Source organism: Coffea arabica, chromosome 11e (genome assembly GCF_036785885.1).
Source record: "Coffea arabica cultivar ET-39 chromosome 11e, Coffea Arabica ET-39 HiFi, whole genome shotgun sequence".
Taxonomy (NCBI): Eukaryota; Viridiplantae; Streptophyta; class Magnoliopsida; order Gentianales; family Rubiaceae; genus Coffea; species Coffea arabica.
This window is the reverse complement of record NC_092331.1, coordinates 20,161,801-20,180,810: the sequence shown is the minus strand read 5'-3', so window position 1 is coordinate 20,180,810 and position 19,010 is coordinate 20,161,801. Positions and strand designations below refer to the sequence as shown.

The following is a 19,010-nucleotide window of genomic DNA, read 5'->3' as shown; positions in this document are numbered from 1 at the left end:
TTGGATGAACCAAATTGACCAAGAGACATAACACATGTTCCTTCATCTACTAGATAACTAACATGAGTTGATTGAAGCGACAAACAAACATGGCACAAGTCATGAATGAATGGAGCATTTTGAAAAATTAACTGGACCCAAGAAAAGGCCATATAGAACATAGAACACCTATGCAGAGACTCAATCTAATTTTCTTTCTTCTGGAAACTTTCCTAATAACGTAGAAATAACCACTAAAAAAGCTCAACTATAACAAGAGGCTATACTTTCAGATAAACACATTGAAACATTAGGAGGAATAGAAGGAGCTAGTTGATTAGAAGAGGTTGGGATACTGAGGATGACTGAAGATTATTCGACATACTATCAAATAGATAAGCCAAGTTATCATTACTGATAACACCATAGGAGAAGGCGTACAAGATGGAACATTTCCATCTCTCTTTGTAGCATTATTATCTCTTCTCCTTTGCAACTTTGCATCATTTTGCTATTTTGGCATAGCAGCATAGGACTTTGCCTAATAGCATTATAATCTGTAGCAAAAGTATGTTTACTATTTAATAGTATGGCGATAACATGATTAGAAAATAGAACAATTATTTAAGTAAATGCTCACATGAATTAAAAAAAACTACCATACTGCATAAGGTCATTTTAAAAAATCTACAAAGTTCTGTGATATATTCATATACAAGCATTCAATGTAAAGTATGAATGAATCCAAGAACAAAGATTACAAAGGTATTAGAGTTCAAGCAAGCATAATCACAAAGTAATATTCCAATTTAAAAACTCAGCCACCTATAGAAATCCATTAGTAAATTAAATACCTAGTAAACCTTGCATGTGAAGACCAGTAGCAATTTAGGTTGGAGACAATTACTAAATTATGTCAAGAATAATATGCATCAAAGATTAAAATACATAATGTTTAGACTATTATAATGTGGATAAGGGAAAAAGCAAACACCTAAAATGCATGAAAGTACATGACTCCATGGGAACTACTCAACAAATGCATGGACAAAAGGAAGTTTAAACGATGCATGTAACAATATTACATGAGTGAACAGAGAATGCAGATTCAAAAAGCATACCAAAGTTACTAAAAGCACAATTGTGATGGGAACAAGATGAAGAAGAAAGTAAAGATACAGAGCAAATGTTCAAAAAGCATACCTAGATAGCAACCAAGAGACCACAGAAGTAGTTATGGTCAGATTACCAATGAGTCTTCTATAGTTAGGGTTGAAAACATGCCCTAATGAACTAGACAAAGATATGTTCAGGAATGGTTTGAACATTCAAAGAAATGTTTGAACTTGGTTTGTACTCAATAATTTTTGAAAGAAATTGATCAATTTTGGCTTGAAATTTCTTATGTATGTTCATGGAAATCTTGGCTTGACTTGTTTTCTTATCAAGTTCAAGTACATACAATAAAAGTTTGGTTTGGCTTGGCTTGGCTTGAAATTTCATGTTTTATTACATAGAGATTTTCACCTTAATTTGTTGCATTTTTTCCCTTAATTTTTGTTCTCTGATATTTAAAGAATCTATTATGATGAATTAGAGATGTGATTAAAGTCAATTATGTCTATCCAAGAAATCTATTATGCTGAATTATGGATGTAATTAAAATCAGTTATACCTATTCAAGATATAAGAGTATTATATACTTGTTATTTTATAAGATAAGTTCTGTGGCAGATATAGGAATCTAGAAATGAAATTCAATTCAACAGAAAGCTAGGATGTCAGGCAGAGTAGTGAACAAAGCAGTGTAGGAGTGGCAGGAATACAGCCAGGCTCAATTGGAGGGTAGTAAGAGGAAGGATACAGGAGGAGTGGATCAAAGTGAAAAAGCCAATTGAACACCACCAACAGAGGGCATTGTAATGTTGAATATTGATGTTGCAATAAACAATATGAAGGAAAGAATAGGATGGGAAATTATGGCAAAGGAAAAGGATAGGAGGTTAATCAGTGAATGGGCAGGAAGTGGTAAAAGAAACAATGAGGCAATGATAGAGGAAGCAAATGTTATTAGACAAGCTCTACTCAAAGCAAAACAGGAAGGATGGAGATGTACAATGATCCAATCAGACTGCAAGACGGTGGTGGAAAAAATTCAAAATGAAAATGTAGCTGAGCCATTGATGGAAGTAATACTGGAGAACGTTTTAGAGTTTAAACAAAATTTCTGTAAATGTTACTTTTCCTTTATCAGAAGGGAAGGTAAATCTGTGAGTCATAATTTGGCAAAATATGTCATAAACTTGATGTGTGAGGTTAGTTGGAAGGATTAATTTCTATTTGGTTACCCAATTTAGCTAGCAGTGATGTAGAAGCAATTGCTCCAAGAATCTAAACTGTTTATATTGTGTTGTTGTAAGAGTTGTTATCGTTTGGTTAAAAAACAAACTGGGGTTTAAGTTTTTGTTGCTAATTTCACGTTGCATCTTGTATTGACATTTTTCGTGCTCATGGTTTGCTAGCTAAGAGGGATGAAAGCATTTTAGGTATTGGAAGCTTGTATAGTTTTGTCCTTAGAAAAGAGTTTGGTTAATTACTTTACTACTAAATACCACTCTAATGCTGTAGGAGTTGGGAGTAGTAGGGCCAGCCGACTTTCTGCTTTCTCTTTGCACTCCCAATCTCTCTCTGTTTTTTTTTTTTTTTCTTTTTTGGTCCTCGAGTTTCCATTGGCGAGTTGGAGATATTCTTCATCCATAAACTCGGTTTATGAAACAAAATCCGTCTCGCGAGTATTTGGTCACTTTCTCCGGCACCTTAGTACCCGCTGCTCTAGTATGCTTTTTTGTTTATGGATTGGATAGTATGAGAGGCAGGAATGCAAGAGACCTTAAAATTCAAACCTCTCACTTACACTTAAAAAAAAAGAAAAGGAAAAAAAATCCCTTTGCCTCTAATCCCCACCTGAAAGACACCTGCTACATGGTTCAGCACAATCTTTTCTTTTTAGGCGATTAGGCAATTAGGCAATACATCAATGGATGTCATAGCCGAAGATTTCCCGTTCTATGATTTCACATTGTAGCCGCAATGGCCCTCCTGCTTGCTTATTGTCAAACCTTGGTACTTTTTGCCAGCAAATTCATGGATAGGGAAAGCATCCATACGAAACCAATCGCTGTAATGGTTTTTTTTCCTTGTTTCTTGGGACAATCCTATTCGAGAATGGTAATCCTAACTACTTACTACTAGACTAATTTACAGGATCTTTAATAGTACACTATATATATTTTCTAGACAAGATCCTCTAGAGCTCTGTCATCATGTCTTGTATACAGTATTCATTGCTTTTTATCTCCTTTGAAAGTTCAAATTTGAAGTTGCCCACGCAAAAACCAAGGCAAACAAAATTGGAAAACAAGCAAGAACTAAAGCTACAACTTTCAGGTTGTGGTGATGATAGCCAAAGTAGTTATCCATGAAGGAACTGATCGCTTTGCGTTCTCCAAACACTAGGATTCCCGTATCTATGTCCCCATATTGTGAGGAAAGAAGCCCTCTAAGGGACCAAGATGGTGGGCAAATCCAGTAACACCATATCCACCACTTAGGAATTTTCTGTAAGAAAAGCCAAGTACAGATTAGCTAGAGTATGTAAAGATCAATTCATGGATAGATAGGAGGTTGGTATTGAAGTATATATAAACCAAAACTACTTATACTATACTAGTATTACTAGAATATATTAATCTCCATGAACACAAAAATCTGCATCATCATGCTTGGCATGCACTAGCAGCGCGGGTATGTTGGTGTGAGTTAAGGGGGGCGTACTGTGTAAAGCCAAGTACAGATTAGCTAGAGTATGTAAAGATCAATTCATGGATAGATAGGAGGTTGGTATTGAAGTATATATGAACCAAAACTACTTATACTATACTAGTATTACTAGAATATATTAATCTCCATGAACACAAAAATCTGCATCATCATGCTTGGCATGCACTAGCAGCGTGGGTATGTTGGTGTGAGTTAAGGGGAGCGTACTGTGTAGTGTACAACAATTGAATTAATATTCCCAACACTGCGTGCGCGTCTGTGAGTAAGTGATGAGTTTGAGGCAGTAGCTATAAGTATGTATGTATATGCAGAACAGAAGGTGTTACTAATGGAGTTACTAATGAGTAGCAGTTACTTACCGGTGCTGGTATGATAAACCCTGAGAACAAAGTAAACATGGTATAGCAGAAGCTTGCCACCACCGACGCTACTTGGAAACTAGGGGTCAAGGAAACCAGTAACATGCCGAAGTAAGTGAAGGAGAGCAACGTACAGAACATAGTGTAGAAATACCACACTAGTTTGTCGGCAGACAAATAGAAATCGATGGAGGGGTAGGTGATGATCAAAAACATAAGTGTTTGAACCAGTACGTAAGGGATTTCAATAATCACCTGCACTAAGAGGACCAATATTAATCCGTCAATCAATGCTACAACCGTAATTACCTATTAATTAGAAGGACACTCTACTACATCAACATGTCAGGAACCAGAAAATATATAGTACTCCCATATATGATGTATACTCCAACTCCCTGGTTAGTAACAATTCTGGCAGTACTGCACAGAATTGACTAAAAGAAAAGAAAATGAAAAACGAATTTGGACCTGAGCTAAGGAATAAGCCCACGAGGAGTACATTCCAGAAAATCTTTCCCTGTACAATATGCTCCGCTCAGTCGCCATAAATGGTAAAATGGAAGAACAATTGCCTATCCCCATAAACTGTACTAGAATGAAGAGGGACCCTAGCATGTTGAATAGATCCTGTTCGTCGTTTCTTCGTGGAGTATATAACAAGAACCAAGATATAAGCAATAAGCATGATCAATACGATATTAATTTCTTATATATATATATATATATATATATTTTGTGTGTGTGTACATAATGAGACTTATTTTACAAAAAAACATAATGAGACTTACATTTTCTGCCCTTTCTGCCAAAGAAGTGCTCCAAACAGCAGAGACGTGCTGGCAACAAATGTCAAGCGTACTAGGTTATATTTCGGACTTCTCCAGTACGAGAGGTTTTTCTTCCAGAGACATGCTTTAAGTTGTTCCCATCCGTTTTGCGGAAAACGAGTCGCAAAACGGAGCTCCCCTTGTGCCGTCGGAGACCTTAGTTCTCTAACTAATCTCTTTGTTTCTCTGCACCCATATATATATATATATATTTATTTTTTTTTTTTTTTTTGGTACAACCGGAATATATGATCAGACTTCAGAGACAACGACCAACGGCCTGTCCAAAAGAATTAAATAAATAGATAGATTAGTAGGTTAGATGCTTACTGATATAGATGAGATGCCTTGTAGATACAAGCGAAGTCCAAACCAAGTTGAGCCTCTGCAGAGGCGCTTGTAACATCTAGCATCCATGTTGCCGGGTTCCGGTTTTCTTCAATTTTGGCGACCCCCGGAATATTCTGCATACATGTACACGTCACAACAACAATGCAATATATATGCTTCAATTCTCACAGGACTAATAATCAATGCTTTTTCGATTTTCTTTTCTTCTCATGTTCTTCTAGTCAAGCTACTTCCTGCTCCTATAGATGATTGAGGATTTTCTACAGACGATAACAGGGTTAATATGCTTCTCATACTTCCAACACGACTTAATTGACACATTTCCCAACTATTTTCATAACGCTTTGTACTGTAATATATGTCATCAATTCTAAAGTTTCAATGCAAAGTGACTATAGCTTGCATACCTATATCCTGGTAGTAGGGTATTTTTAAATCAAGGAATTTCACTGAAGTTAGTTTCATTTGAAAGGCCACAATATGCGACAAATTAATTAGATGGCGTAGAGGGTGGTCCTTGATGGTCCAAACATTTCGTCGTTGATTCAAGTTTTGCTTTTCACTGAAACCAAATAGTTTGACTTGAAATATTAATTAGGTTGGTATAGGATGCTTACCTCAAAATATCCGATTAGTTGACTTGAAATTTGACCTAATTTGCCAGAGTATATGATTTGGCCTCCTTTTTTCATCAAAATCAGCTGCACAAAGATTAACATTACATTCCATTAGTTGCACTTCGATCGTATAAACTGTGGCCTAAGACACGGCAGATAAAATTCAAAACTCGAGAAATCACGGCTAGTAAATTATATGTTTCCTGCACTCACTTCTTCTTCGATCTTTCTTTTGGCCGATTTTTCATTTTGATCCCAAAGTAACATGAATATAAGAAAATTTTCATGGTGTTATTTCGGCATAAGGAATAAGATTAATTATCAAAACAACACAGAATCAAGTCATTGACAATGAATTTCAAAAAAAAAAAACGCAAAGAGAGACTGAATAGATTTCTAGGTCAAAGTCGACTTTCAATACCCCAATTCTAAGGATGGTTATTATATGGGTAATTGCTGAAACCATAATGTAAAGGGGACTAATAATGCAAAGGAGGCAGGCCCCAAAAGGTTAAGAGCTAGAGTGATAAAAACCCTTGTTATGGGTCGTGTGAAGCGACAAAAAGGACTACGGTAGTTGGTTGAACATTTTGATTTTCGTTGTAATGGTAGTGTAAGTGTTTTCCTGGTGTCATTGTGTCAATTTATTTTGATGGATTATTACCTCATCAAATGCCTCAAATACGTCAATACTTGGTTGATGGATGGTGCATACAACAGTCCTCCTGGTTTGAGTAATATTTTTCACAACTCGCATGACAATGGCTGCAGCCCGAGCATCTAATCCTGTTGTGGGTTCATCCATAAATATTATGGTCGGATTCGAAACGAGCTCCACTGCTATGGTCAGCCGTTTACGCTGCTCTGCTGATATGCCATTTAAACCGGGAAAGCCAACCAAAGCATCTTTGATGTTGTCCAGTTCAATCATTTCAAGAACTTCTGTAACAAAGTCCTGTAAAGTAAAAGTCCAGGTGACTACAAGATATCCTTAATATGTTCATTACTATCAAAAAGCTCCTTAATATGCTGTTGTCCCAACTTCCCTCCCTCCCCCCCCCCCCCCCCCCCCACCCAAAACAAAAAATAAACAAACGAAGAACATTACTGATTTCGTTTTTTGCCCGATGTGAGATGGCAAACGCAACCAAGCAGAGTACATGACTGATTCCTCAATTGTTATTTGTGGAGAATGTATGTCTATTTGCTCACAGTAGCCGGATATTCTTGCGTATGTTTGCTGAACTTTTGGGTAACCTCCCACTCTTATATCTCCTTGAATGACTCCCCTGGTTTTTCTTCCCGAAAGAACATCCATGAGTGTTGTTTTCCCAGCTCCACTGACCCCCATTAAAGCAGCAAGAATTCCAGGCCTAAATACTCCAGTGACATCTTGAAGAAGCTGAAGTTTCTTCTCTTTAAAACCTTTGTCTCTAAGGCGCTGGAATACATGGTAGATAGATACTTGAGTAAATTCAGTTCCTTTTTCAGTTTAAGGTTTAGATAATTGCAGATCTCCTTGAATATATATCTCTTTACCTTAGGTGATTCTACAAAGTATTGTAGATTCTCGAATGTCACAGCCATAGGTTCAAAAGGTAGTACACTGTCTGTTGGATCTGTTTCATGTAATCAATTAAAGTTTCGAAAGTAACAAGATGGAGTGCATCATATTGATAGCTTCTATACGCTAGAATCTTACTTGTGTTTCTTAATTCGTCAGGAGATTCTGAAGAAAGGGCTGACTTGGTTTGTTCAGATATATTGCAACAATTACTTTTCTCTCCTTCTTGGGAAAGTGTTCTGCGAGATATTATTCTCTTGGATCTTCCAGGAGCTAAGAGGTTTCTTTCATTGGGAAAAGGTTAGTGTCTGACGATTACAGAATACTTTATTGAGTTTTCCTACTTAAACATTTCTTTGTTAGCTGTATAATCCTAAAGAATACACTTACCTTGCAAATAATGCAGTGCGATTGTGAATGCAATGTTGAATATAAGCCAGAATCCAATCAATGCTCCAACAGATATCCAGTAGAACTCCTCACCATAACTTAGTCCGTGCTTTTGAAGAACTTTTCTTCCCAAATTGGCATTTGAATCTAAGCCCTGTAGTACCAACTACAATTAAGTATATAAGGGCCAAACCTCTGCTTTATTATATACTAAATGATGCTCACCTTTTGCCATCTCGGAGCAAGAAATTCATTTATGGAGGCGCCTATTTCTGCATATGTTATTGGAGACAGCCAAAAGCCCCACCGCAGCCAAGCAGGTAAAGAAGCTGTAGCACAACTTAGATTAGAGATATCATTCATCAATCCAAGATCACAGTTTGGCTATAATTAAAGAATATCTTGATTACTTTGTCTGAAGTTCGAGGAACACATGAATAAAAGGTTATTGTCCAGTTAGTCTGAAACTAAATTGTGGGCTTGTCTTTTAAGAGTTGATTAATCTTAAAACATTTTTAAGTCGAACGAAAGCTATATGTTTTAAATTTGACTTTTAGATCATTTCTCCAAATGCACTAGGATCCAAAGAAATGTGTTTTGGTAGCCCATTATTTGCAAATATTATTTTCTTGTATCATAAATACAATTTTATCATCCCATTCAACTTTTATTTTCACACACATCACATCACACACAAAGAATGCTATTTCCAAATGATCTGCCATCCCGGTAATTTAATGGTGATAGAAGTCTTTAGATTCTCCCCTGAATGTTCTCTGGGAAGCCTACCAGTCGATCATCAATGTATTGAATCTGTATTTGTTCATTTAAGACAGTCGGAAGACAGCCACTAACAGTAGTCATACGTTTTGGAATTATGAAGCCACCAAATAGGAGCATCACTACGAGGGAGAAGAGGGCAGAAGATGCAGCAACAGATGGATTCCGAAACACGGAAGCAAGTAAGCGAAATATTGATACTGATACTTGATGCAAAAGGAAAATCAGGAGGAAGTGGCGGAAAACCCTGTAGCATCACCATAGTGCCAGAAACAAACATGCTTGATGTTAGTTAGACGTCGATATATATTAGGGTACTAGTACGTGGAAGGGAGAGAGGTCGAACATTTCTTGTTGTTCAAGAAAATTAACAACATTACCTGTTTATCTCTGGGCTATAGCCTATGCCATAGTAGGTAAGGGTTGTCCAAATAAAGGCATCGAGAAAGGAGAAAGGCACCTTTAGAATTACTGCAGGAATAGAGTAAGCCCATGCGGGGTAAAAGTAGAAATCTCTTTGTTTATAGAAGACCCCAAGTCTGGAAACAGTCAATGACAGTTCAGCAATGCCACTGCACAACAATCTAATGATGGCATAAAATATAGTGCTTGTGTAAAAGTTTGCATGGGTGATGTCCAAATCATTCTTCTTATGTGCGGCTGTACGTCCTCGAATAAACAGTGTTACTGATATCAGTGCGGTGATCACCAGCTGCACAGTTTCCATCCACACAATCACCCAAAGGATCAAACATATACTTTCTATATTTTGAGTGAAAAATGGCCAAAACTGGGCTAACAGGTTTGGTTAATTAATTTTTTCCTTGCTTTGTTTTTCTGGGTGTCCACATGTGTGTTGCCTGTATGACGCATGGTCCGGATACGAGGTACATATATGCTGACATGGATCTTTAGCTAAGAAACTACTAGTCTTGTATATATACTTAGGTACGTACCTGTGCCGATTTGAAAACATGAACGAATGAGTTTCGCTTCATGAGAAGCCACTCTCTTGTTGTGCATGCCTTGAGTAGCTCCAATTTACTCACAGAATACTTGTAAAATGACAAGGCATTTTTGTGGAGCTCAGATCTTTGAAAAGGCTGGGAAAGTTGTTCCCCTAGCTCCTTTCCCACTCGAGATTGCTTGAAAACGTCGCTGAACTCCTCAACTGAGACAGAGACATGAGGTCTATGTTGGTGGTACCAATATTGCGATTGATCTTTCCTGGAAACTACCTGTCAATAGAATTTGAAGACATGTTTTATATACAAAAAAAAAAAAAAAAAAAATTAGCATCTACTGACTACCGACATGATTGGCATGCAAGTAGAAATGACGTTGAGGACTCAGGACAACGAACGAGTTGAGAGCATATACGAGTGCATCACTTACTTCCTGAAGGAAGTCAGCCGTGCTTTTTCTTGGTGGGCACTTAAAGCCACAACTGAAGAAGAAGTCTAAAATATCAGTTCTTGGTCCATGATAAACGATTTTCCCTTCAGCCATCAAAATGACGTCGTCAAAAAGATCAAAGGTCTCAGGTGCCGGCTGAAGAAGGGAGACCAAAACGGTGGATCCTGTGATATGTGTCCACTGCTGAAGATAGGTAGCAACCTGAAAAGTGGTTGAACTATCTAAGCCATTTGATATTTCGTCCATGAGGAGAACTCGTGATGGCCCAATTATGATTTCCCCTGTAGATGTTGTCAACGCATACATTTAAGGTATTTTGGTCCTATGAATACGGCATGTGTTTTTATACTACAGATGGAGCTGGTGGATATATAACCTGTTGTCAGCCTTTTCTTCTGACCTCCAGAGATTCCGCTTCTCAAATCATTCCCAACGATTGTTTCAGAGCAGCTATCTAATCCAAGGACCTGATTTAAAAAAAAAACATATATATGCTTGAAATAGTTGTTCACTATGAAAATGTCGGCAAGTCTTTGTTTTAAAGGTGAAATGTAATTGTCACTATTGATAGTCTGTTGTTAAGAATGAATGCCTGGTTACCTTCAACATGTAATCAATTTGAACAGTTGGCTTTGATCCTTCAGCAGCGAGGGCCTGTGGGTACATTTTTTCAATAATGATAAGGATGACTTGGCAGCAGAGAGCAGAGGAAAGGAGCGAAGAGGACTGAGGAGACCTCAAGCAGCCTGTCCTCAAGGTAATACTTTAGGCAAAGTTGCAACACTTGCCCATGTAAGGTGTATTAGACAACAAGTACATGCAATTTAATGGAAACTACTAGTAGACTGGTGGTAGCCGATCATCCAAACTTTAGGATGCTAGAACTATAACATGTAAACTAAAGCTACTGACTAAGCATTTCTTATACGTACCTTCATGTAGGTATCTATATCTGGTTCAGGGATAATGCCCGCTTCCTTCTCTCTTCTACTAAGTTCAGCAATAATTTCTGATTCATATGAACAACAGCAACAAAGTATCCCATTACTAATTAATTTGAGATGCTGGCTGGAGATGTTGATTACTTAGTATTAATTTACCAACATTATAGCGGTATCTCACGTACCTGCTCTACTTCCTATTCCCTGGCAACGTGCTGAGAAGTCGAGTGTCTCCCTCACCGTCATCTCCGATATATGGAGGTCGTGTTGGCTAATATAAGCTGACGTCTTTTGTGGGACGAACTCATTTATCTTGTATCCATTGTATGATATCTCTCCAGTGGCCTGACATGATGATTAAATGGACAACTATCAGCTGCTGTTTCAGAGTCGTTATCATTGAATTATAATAGGGTACGTTATTGGCAACTATGTTGTTTAATCATCTTTATGGAGTAGGTTAGTTTAGTGATTTTGAGTTGCTGCAAATGGGAATGAGTGTGGGAGTTAAAGTGGGTGGATGTGTATTTGGATTGTATGATTTGTGCTTATCAATAGTTGAAGATGGTCAGAAGATTAACCTTAAGATTTTGGTCAAGTTTGCCTGCAAGTGCCAATAGCAGTGTTGTTTTGCCGGATCCTGGAGGCCCCAGTAAGAGTGTCATCCTGAAAAAAATATGTGGAGGACTTCTATACAAGTACACGGTTACAAAGTGTAATTGTGTGATTTACTTTATTACGATTACATAGGTACAACGGATCTTCTGTCTAATTTCATATGCCTCTCTATATTTCACTTTTTATTAGATTACTATTTTTTTTTACATAAATATTATGTTTTAATTTTTTTAAAAAAATTTAATAACTATTAAATGAGTAATATATACAATTTAATAAATTCAAAAAATTAAAATGCATAAAAATAAGATTTTTTATGAATTTCTATTGTACTTTCAATTTTTATTATACATTGCTTCTTTAAAATTATTGTAAAAATTAAAAAATTAAAAAATTAAAAAATGATATTTATGAAAAAAAATAATATAATAAAAAATGGAATAAGAAAAAGTACAGAAAACGAGACAGAAGATTAGTGGCTGCTTTATACATGAGACTTGACGGGAAGATGTGTGGTGTACTGTATCGACCTGACCTGGAAGGCTTGATGATGCCGCTGACGCTGTGCAGAATTTTTAATTTGGCAGAAGGTTCGTGACCGCCAGCGGGATTTAGTATGTCCTGCATTCGCAATTGTTACCAGTGGTTTCGTTATAATTACCAGTGGTATGAGAGATACTACTGCTTGTTTGCTTAATTAATCAATCTATTACACTGCTTTTACTCAGTAGTAAATTAGATCTCTCCTAGTTCTAATGGAAATAACAAAGGGGTAATTTTTAGAAACCTCCCACGAAATTTTTGACAATATTACTTAGTGCCTCAAAATTTCAAAGAATATTACTTGCCTCCAAATTTTCAAAATTTTACAACATTATCAACCCAATTCAAAATGTATCATTAAAAAGCTAGTTTTGGGAAGGTAGAAAAAACTTCATTCCAAAGTTGTCCTTTTTGTAGTGATCCCTTGATCGTTATGACAAACTAATTTAAAATCTCCTAACATTTGAAGACTTGATTGATGTGCTTATTTAATGGAAAGTTACAAGTTTTTAAGAGGGTTGAGAAATCTATTAATAGTTTGTATTTTATAATTTGGATAAAAAATAACAAAAATTTACAGTTTCTAATAATTTATACAAAAAATATAAAAAAAAAGAATATTGTAAAGATGAAGAAAGTATCTTTTTTGCATCTTGAAAATATCTCAAATAAGTTTCAAATACAATTTAAAACAATTTTGTTTTCTTCTAATTTTTCAAGCCATCGATCTAGGTCCCAAAAAAAGATCTAGATAAAAAAAAATGAAGATTCTAATTAGTTTATAAAATATTTTAAATTCACTCAAAACATTTTACATAAAAGGAAAGATTTTTTTTATTTGCTCCCTTATGGGCGATAATAAATATATCAAGGAAAGTCAAGGTGGGTCCCGTGTTGAAGTTTTAAAAATCACAACCAACCTCTGGAATTACAGCATTTTTTTGGAAGAAATTTACTCTTTTTCCAAATAAAATAAAATCGAGTCCAGTACTTATTATGTGACCTTAGAGCACCAAATAGATAAATTGTAAAGAAAAAATCTTTTCTAGTTTAAAAATATCTTAAATGAACTTTTAAAATATGTTTGTGTTTTAAAAAAGTATACTAGTTATGGTTCTGACTACGATATTTTCTCCCATCATTATATCTTCATTCTTTTATTTTCTCTCTGTTTTTAACTTTTGATTCCTATACTTGCAATTTTGTAAAATAGTTAGGCAATAAAATGGCAACGTTGAAAGAAGTTATTTCCTCTTTTCTTAGATGAGTGTTTTAATAATATAATTTGAATTGGGTTTAAAATATTATAAAAATTTGAGAATAAGGGAGGCAAATGATATTTTTAAAACTTTAGGAGTACTAAATGAATTATAGTGCTTTTTCATTCTACTTTATTTTATTTTTTTGGATTTGTTACAAAAAAAAAACACACACACACTTACTAGCAGTCAATATGCATGGGGAGCCTCGAATCTATTGTATTGGGTCACATTCCAACACCAAAAGCCTCCATGTACACGCACTCACTCACTCATCCCAACAACGTCACAAGCACATTCTGTGGTTTCAAAAGACACAGTGAACATCGGAGCACTCAAAATTCAAAACCCATACCATATCCCTTAATTGTCTTAAAAATTGCTTGGAATTGTTGAGGTTAGGCCCCCATTTCGTACAACTATGTAAATTTATATATGTGGGAGGATAAAGAGTCAAGTTAATCAAATTACTATTAAGGAACAAATACTAAAATCCAGTTAAAAAAATGTCGTAAACCAGTAAATAAATGAATAAGCTAATAAATGGCTGGCACTTACAGGGAAAAAACTTTTCACGGAATTCCATAGGCTAGGAAGTGGCTTCCCGCGAACAACTTGGCATTCTGCTTCGACGCTCAAATTCGCATATCTTACCTCAATTGTAGGCAATTTTAGACCAACTCTGAAGGCCACGTACGACAAATTATGATCAATAAGTCCAAATTAGTTCACGACAATAATACATGCAACCAAAAGAAAAGCACCAGTTTATCATTATTCATTTCGTTTTTAAATGCTAACGTAAATCACTAACACCAGGGTTCAATATTTTAATTGAAGATAGCTCGGTGAATTTTAAGTATCTTTTATGTATATTGGGAGTTCAACAATTAAGTCTTATTGGACAACAAAGGTTCATCCAAGTAAAAGTACAAAGTGATATAAAAATCTCATTTCACTCTCCTCACGTCAAATTGTTTGGCACTGGGACTTAGGTTGCATTTAATAAATTTGAAGTTTAAAAATTGATATTTCATTTTTCGAAACCAAATTTTGTCTAAAAAATTCAGTGCTACTTAATTAATTCAAATGTTTAATTTTTTATTATTAAACGTATCTTAACACGTTAAAATTTGAATCCATTAAATTTAAATGTTGGATTGAATAATCAAGCAAGACCCTAGTAAGTTTTAGTTTCTGAAGTGAGGGTGTTGGGAAAGTATTTGGTTCTGGGAGAGGAGGAAAAATAGCAAAGAAGATGGTCATAAAGTTCATGAAGATTTGGATGATTTGGAGGAACAGCTGGTGGATTCTCTGGCCCTTGAAGATGAATTAGATGAGAAAAGTGATTAAAAAAAAAAACGTCACGGATCTCGCGATAAGGTAATTATTTACTATAGATTTAACCAAATTTCCTTCTTGATTTTTTTAAGTAAGTGGCTATGGATTTTTTATGGCTTTTCAACCTCATTCGCTGGCTCCCGAAACCTCTATCTTTTGACCTCCAGCATGTATGATTATTTTAAAGGGTTATAAAAGGATTTTTAAAATTTGGGGGGTGGATGGGAGGAAGGGGTGGGTAATGCCTTTAATAGGTCGTACTGCTAATTACCTAAGAAAAGAAAAACAAAAAGGGAAAAAAAACTCCTACTGCTAATTAAAAATAGCATAATTTATTGGATGAGGAGTCCAAGACGAAGGAACCAATTATATTTTCTTTTTCCTTTTTTTCATGGTAAATTAAGACTGAAGAACATAAACAAATTATAACTACTATATTGGTAGATAAATAAGTTAAGGAATTAAAATTTCCAAAATGTGGCAGCTGAAATAGAGTGGTGCGACTAGTGTCATGGACTCTAATTCGTTTTAAGGATAAGTTTAGCTTGTGCTGTATTTGAATGCACAACACAATCTCTATCGAGTGCAAAAACATACTAATTGTTACACAAATGATAATAGGTTTGAAAGTACGATGCGCGACCTGGATTCATATTTGTACTTCCTCTGTTCCAATTATTTAGTCATGTTTGGAAAATTCAAAATTTTAAAAATAGTGATTTGATTGTGATATTTGTGTTTTTTTTTTTAAATTTTATTTTCATAAATTTAAAATTTAAATTTAAATAGTAATATGTATATGATTAGAAAAAGATATATTAGAAAGAAAAACTAAAAAGCATTTTGATTTTTTCAATATGACAAATGTTTTAAAACATTTCAAAATAAAAAGTATGACGCTTTCAATGGAGGAAGAGAATAATTTTCTTCATCTAACACAGCATGCATGTAGGCAGGCCTGTTGATTACCTGTGCAATCTGCGTTGCAGTCGGAGCAACAAACGGCGGTTGTCCTCATCGATCTTGTTCAACAGTCGATCGACGAATACATGTGCCTGAGCAGAACCAAGCTTGGTGACATCAATCACGGCTACCTTCTTTTTCTGACTACTACTATTATTGATTTTATTGCTCTCTCCAGTTGTCGTAGCGGTGGTGGTCGTTTGATCATCCAGCAGCAACAGGGACGTTCTTATGCGTCTAAATGTCGGCAGTCTCTCTATTGCAGCCCACTCTGGCAGCTCCAACTCCTCCTCCTCCTCCTCCTCCTCATGACTATGATCACAAACTGCAGCACTATTATTAGTATTAGGATTATGAGTAGTAGTACTATCATTTTGAATATTATAATTGCCACTCCATGCATGAATATTATGATCCTCCTCATCATGGTGCACTACTATTTGATCGGCCCTGTGAATACGATCATCATGACCACCGGTGCCCCCTGATGAAGAAAATGATGATGATATTATTGATGCCCTCCTGATCATGAGCTGCTGCCTTATTAGATCATCATCCTCATGACTCACTAGTGATCCTTCTCTGCCTCCTCCTCCTCCTCCTACTGCTTGTTGATCATGATGACGATGATGATATTGAGGATGATAATCAGATTGTGATACTGATGATCTTTCAATCAGTTCAGAAGTACTCCTCCCTTGCCCACTCACACCTACAACTATTAGCTTGGCGGAGGACATTATAATGATGACGTACTACTGTACATACCCTTTGCTTTGATGAATCGATGGTTCAATCTGATCTCTTTAAACTATATACACCGCCATATTCATTCTCTGCTTTCTCACCAACACACTCTCTCTCTAGCACTATTACTCTCTCTCTTTCTCTCCCTCTCTCTCTCTCTATCTGTAAGTAGCTATACTAGGGTTAATTCCTCAAAATATTATCCAAAAAAAAAAAAAATCCTATAAATGTGGCTCTAATAGGATTCATATCTAAAACTATGTCTGCCGTACTGGCAACAAGTTTTTTTTTTTAAAAAAAAAAATTCACTGCAGCCACTTTTTTTATATATAAAAAAATTCAGGGCTACCGTGCTAAGTTAGCACAGATGCCCTTTTTTTTAAAGGAAAAACTTACTGAGCCTGCCGGTTATTTATGGTGCTGTAAAACCATCCAAAAGAGCCATCATCCCATCTGTTTCAAAGCTAGAAAAGAACAAGAAAAGATTTTCACTAAAGAGAGAAAAGTTAGCATGCCCATATCGGCCCACATGCATGAAAAATCAGTGGAAATTTCGTGATTGGTAGCCGACTCAAATTACTTGATCAATTAGAGCACTTTTTTATTGAGTCAATTCAATTTTTAACTAAATATAGCTTGAAAATATTCTACTATTAAATACTCCTATTTGGATTGCTATTTTCAGAGGTTTTTTTTATTAAAAAAAGTATTATAGCAATTTAATGTATGTGAGGTAAAACTAAAAAGATGATATGGAAATGTGTTCACAGAAAATCTAAAATATTTTCTACAAAGAATCACAGTCCAAACAAAGAATACATAATTGTTTTAGTCATACCTCACTTTTATTGACCTTTAATTTGTTGAACATGTTTACCAACTAATGGGCTTTAATTATTCAATATGAATGGTAAGATTTTCAGATAATGAAATTGCCAATTGATGGAAAAAAAATAGACATGAGAAATAAGGGAAATTTGCAGATTTTAATCTTGATAATGAAAATTTTACACATTGAAAATCTTGGTTTTACTTAAAATTGGAGTCAAAGCCTCCCTAGTGAAGAATTAGGCCAAGAGAATGAGAAAAAAAAAACTGATAACAAGGAACACACTGTTTTTTCAGTACACAAAATTTCAAGAACGCAGAAATCCAAATAAAATTCACTGAACATTAAAGCATGTTTCAAGAACATCTATTTCTTCTTTTTCTTTTCTGAAAATAAAATTAACTATGAAAAATTAGATACAGTAAATTACAGCATGAATCTAGTCTACGATCTTTTTTCTTTGACTTGAAGAATTAGCAAGTCATTGGGATTGGTTTTCTTTTGGAAAGAATACTAAATTTCAGCGAATTCATCCGGAAAAAACACACCATGAGTGATGAGTCCATGACTAAATGACTAAAGTATGTGACTTTTGTGTACTTTGGACCTACCCGCGGAGACCAACACCATCAAATCCTCCTCAATTCGCAAATGAAAGGTTTCTAACTTAAGATAATCGGCAGACTCAAAAATTTTCTTTTGGAAAAAAAAAAAAGGCTGCCGTGCACGGCAGCCCTTGAATTTTTATTAAAAAAAAAGTGGCTGCCCCAGAATTAAAAAAAGATAAAAACCTTGTAGCCTACCGTGTTGTAGTTTTAGAAATGGACTTTGTTGGCGTCATATTTGCAAGAATTTTTTTTTATTTTTGGATAATATTCTAAGGAATTAGCCAGCTAGCTATGGATAGTACTAGTTAAAGAACTTAAAAGATAAAGAAGCTGCGATTCCCCCCCCCCCCCCTTTTTTTGGTGGTTTTGTGTTTAAACTTTGATGGGATTAATCTCTAGCACACCTAGGTGACTCCACTTGGCAAGCAATTACTCTAATCTCTCTCTCTCTATTTGGTGCGGTTAATAATTATTCTTAGGTGGTCTTACCGGGAATTTAGTTAATTAATTGTCCAACCGCATGCTAGCTGGAGCTCTGGATGATGAGTTAATATAGCTGATGCTCTGACCAAATTAATATATTGCATCCTAGCTGATGAGCTCCAGATGATGAATTAATAAAGATACCCCCCGGCGGGATATCTCTGACCAAATGCAACGCCGGCTCATGACGAGCTTGACTCTCAATAAATTTAGGAAAATAAATTTTAAAAATCGCAACTGGATTCTTCTGACCAACACCTGTAACGAAATCAGCGTTGATTTTTGAAAACTGTTTAAATTAATGCCACTGTTTTTTGCATCGTAGCGTTACTGGATGGATGGTGCTGAGCAAAAGTCAAAGAGTTGAGAAAAGAATACAACAGAATATACATTACGAATCATCCATCGAGCCGGATGCTGTCCAACTCCATCGTATTTTTTTGGTTTCATGGATATGCGGTACAGTAATCAACGTTTATGTGTGTAGCAACTAGCAACTCCGTTTCCGATAGACTTCCCTGGCGCGAATCGCTCCGAAAACTTTGGATCCAA

At 35.6% G+C, this 19,010-nt stretch overlaps 1 protein-coding gene across 1 annotated transcript; it reads right to left on the bottom strand.

Annotated features, from left to right (window-relative positions):
* Positions 1-3,128: 3,128 nt before the first annotated feature.
* Positions 3,129-16,729, bottom strand: LOC113719372 (pleiotropic drug resistance protein 3-like). Its single transcript, XM_072071636.1, has 24 exons — positions 15,798-16,729; positions 14,046-14,169; positions 12,221-12,306; positions 11,649-11,733; positions 11,253-11,412; positions 11,059-11,135; positions 10,727-10,780; positions 10,503-10,593; positions 10,106-10,407; positions 9,667-9,948; positions 9,091-9,422; positions 8,797-8,957; positions 8,156-8,259; positions 7,931-8,084; positions 7,679-7,813; positions 7,516-7,595; positions 7,085-7,417; positions 6,641-6,931; positions 5,977-6,060; positions 5,339-5,472; positions 4,970-5,194; positions 4,650-4,821; positions 4,179-4,433; positions 3,129-3,597 (listed from the first exon to the last, which is right to left on the bottom strand). Exons 1-24 carry the CDS (start codon positions 16,529-16,531, stop codon positions 3,331-3,333), a joined length of 4,722 nt encoding a protein of 1,573 aa, XP_071927737.1. The 5' UTR covers positions 16,532-16,729; the 3' UTR covers positions 3,129-3,330.
* Positions 16,730-19,010: the final 2,281 nt, after the last annotated feature.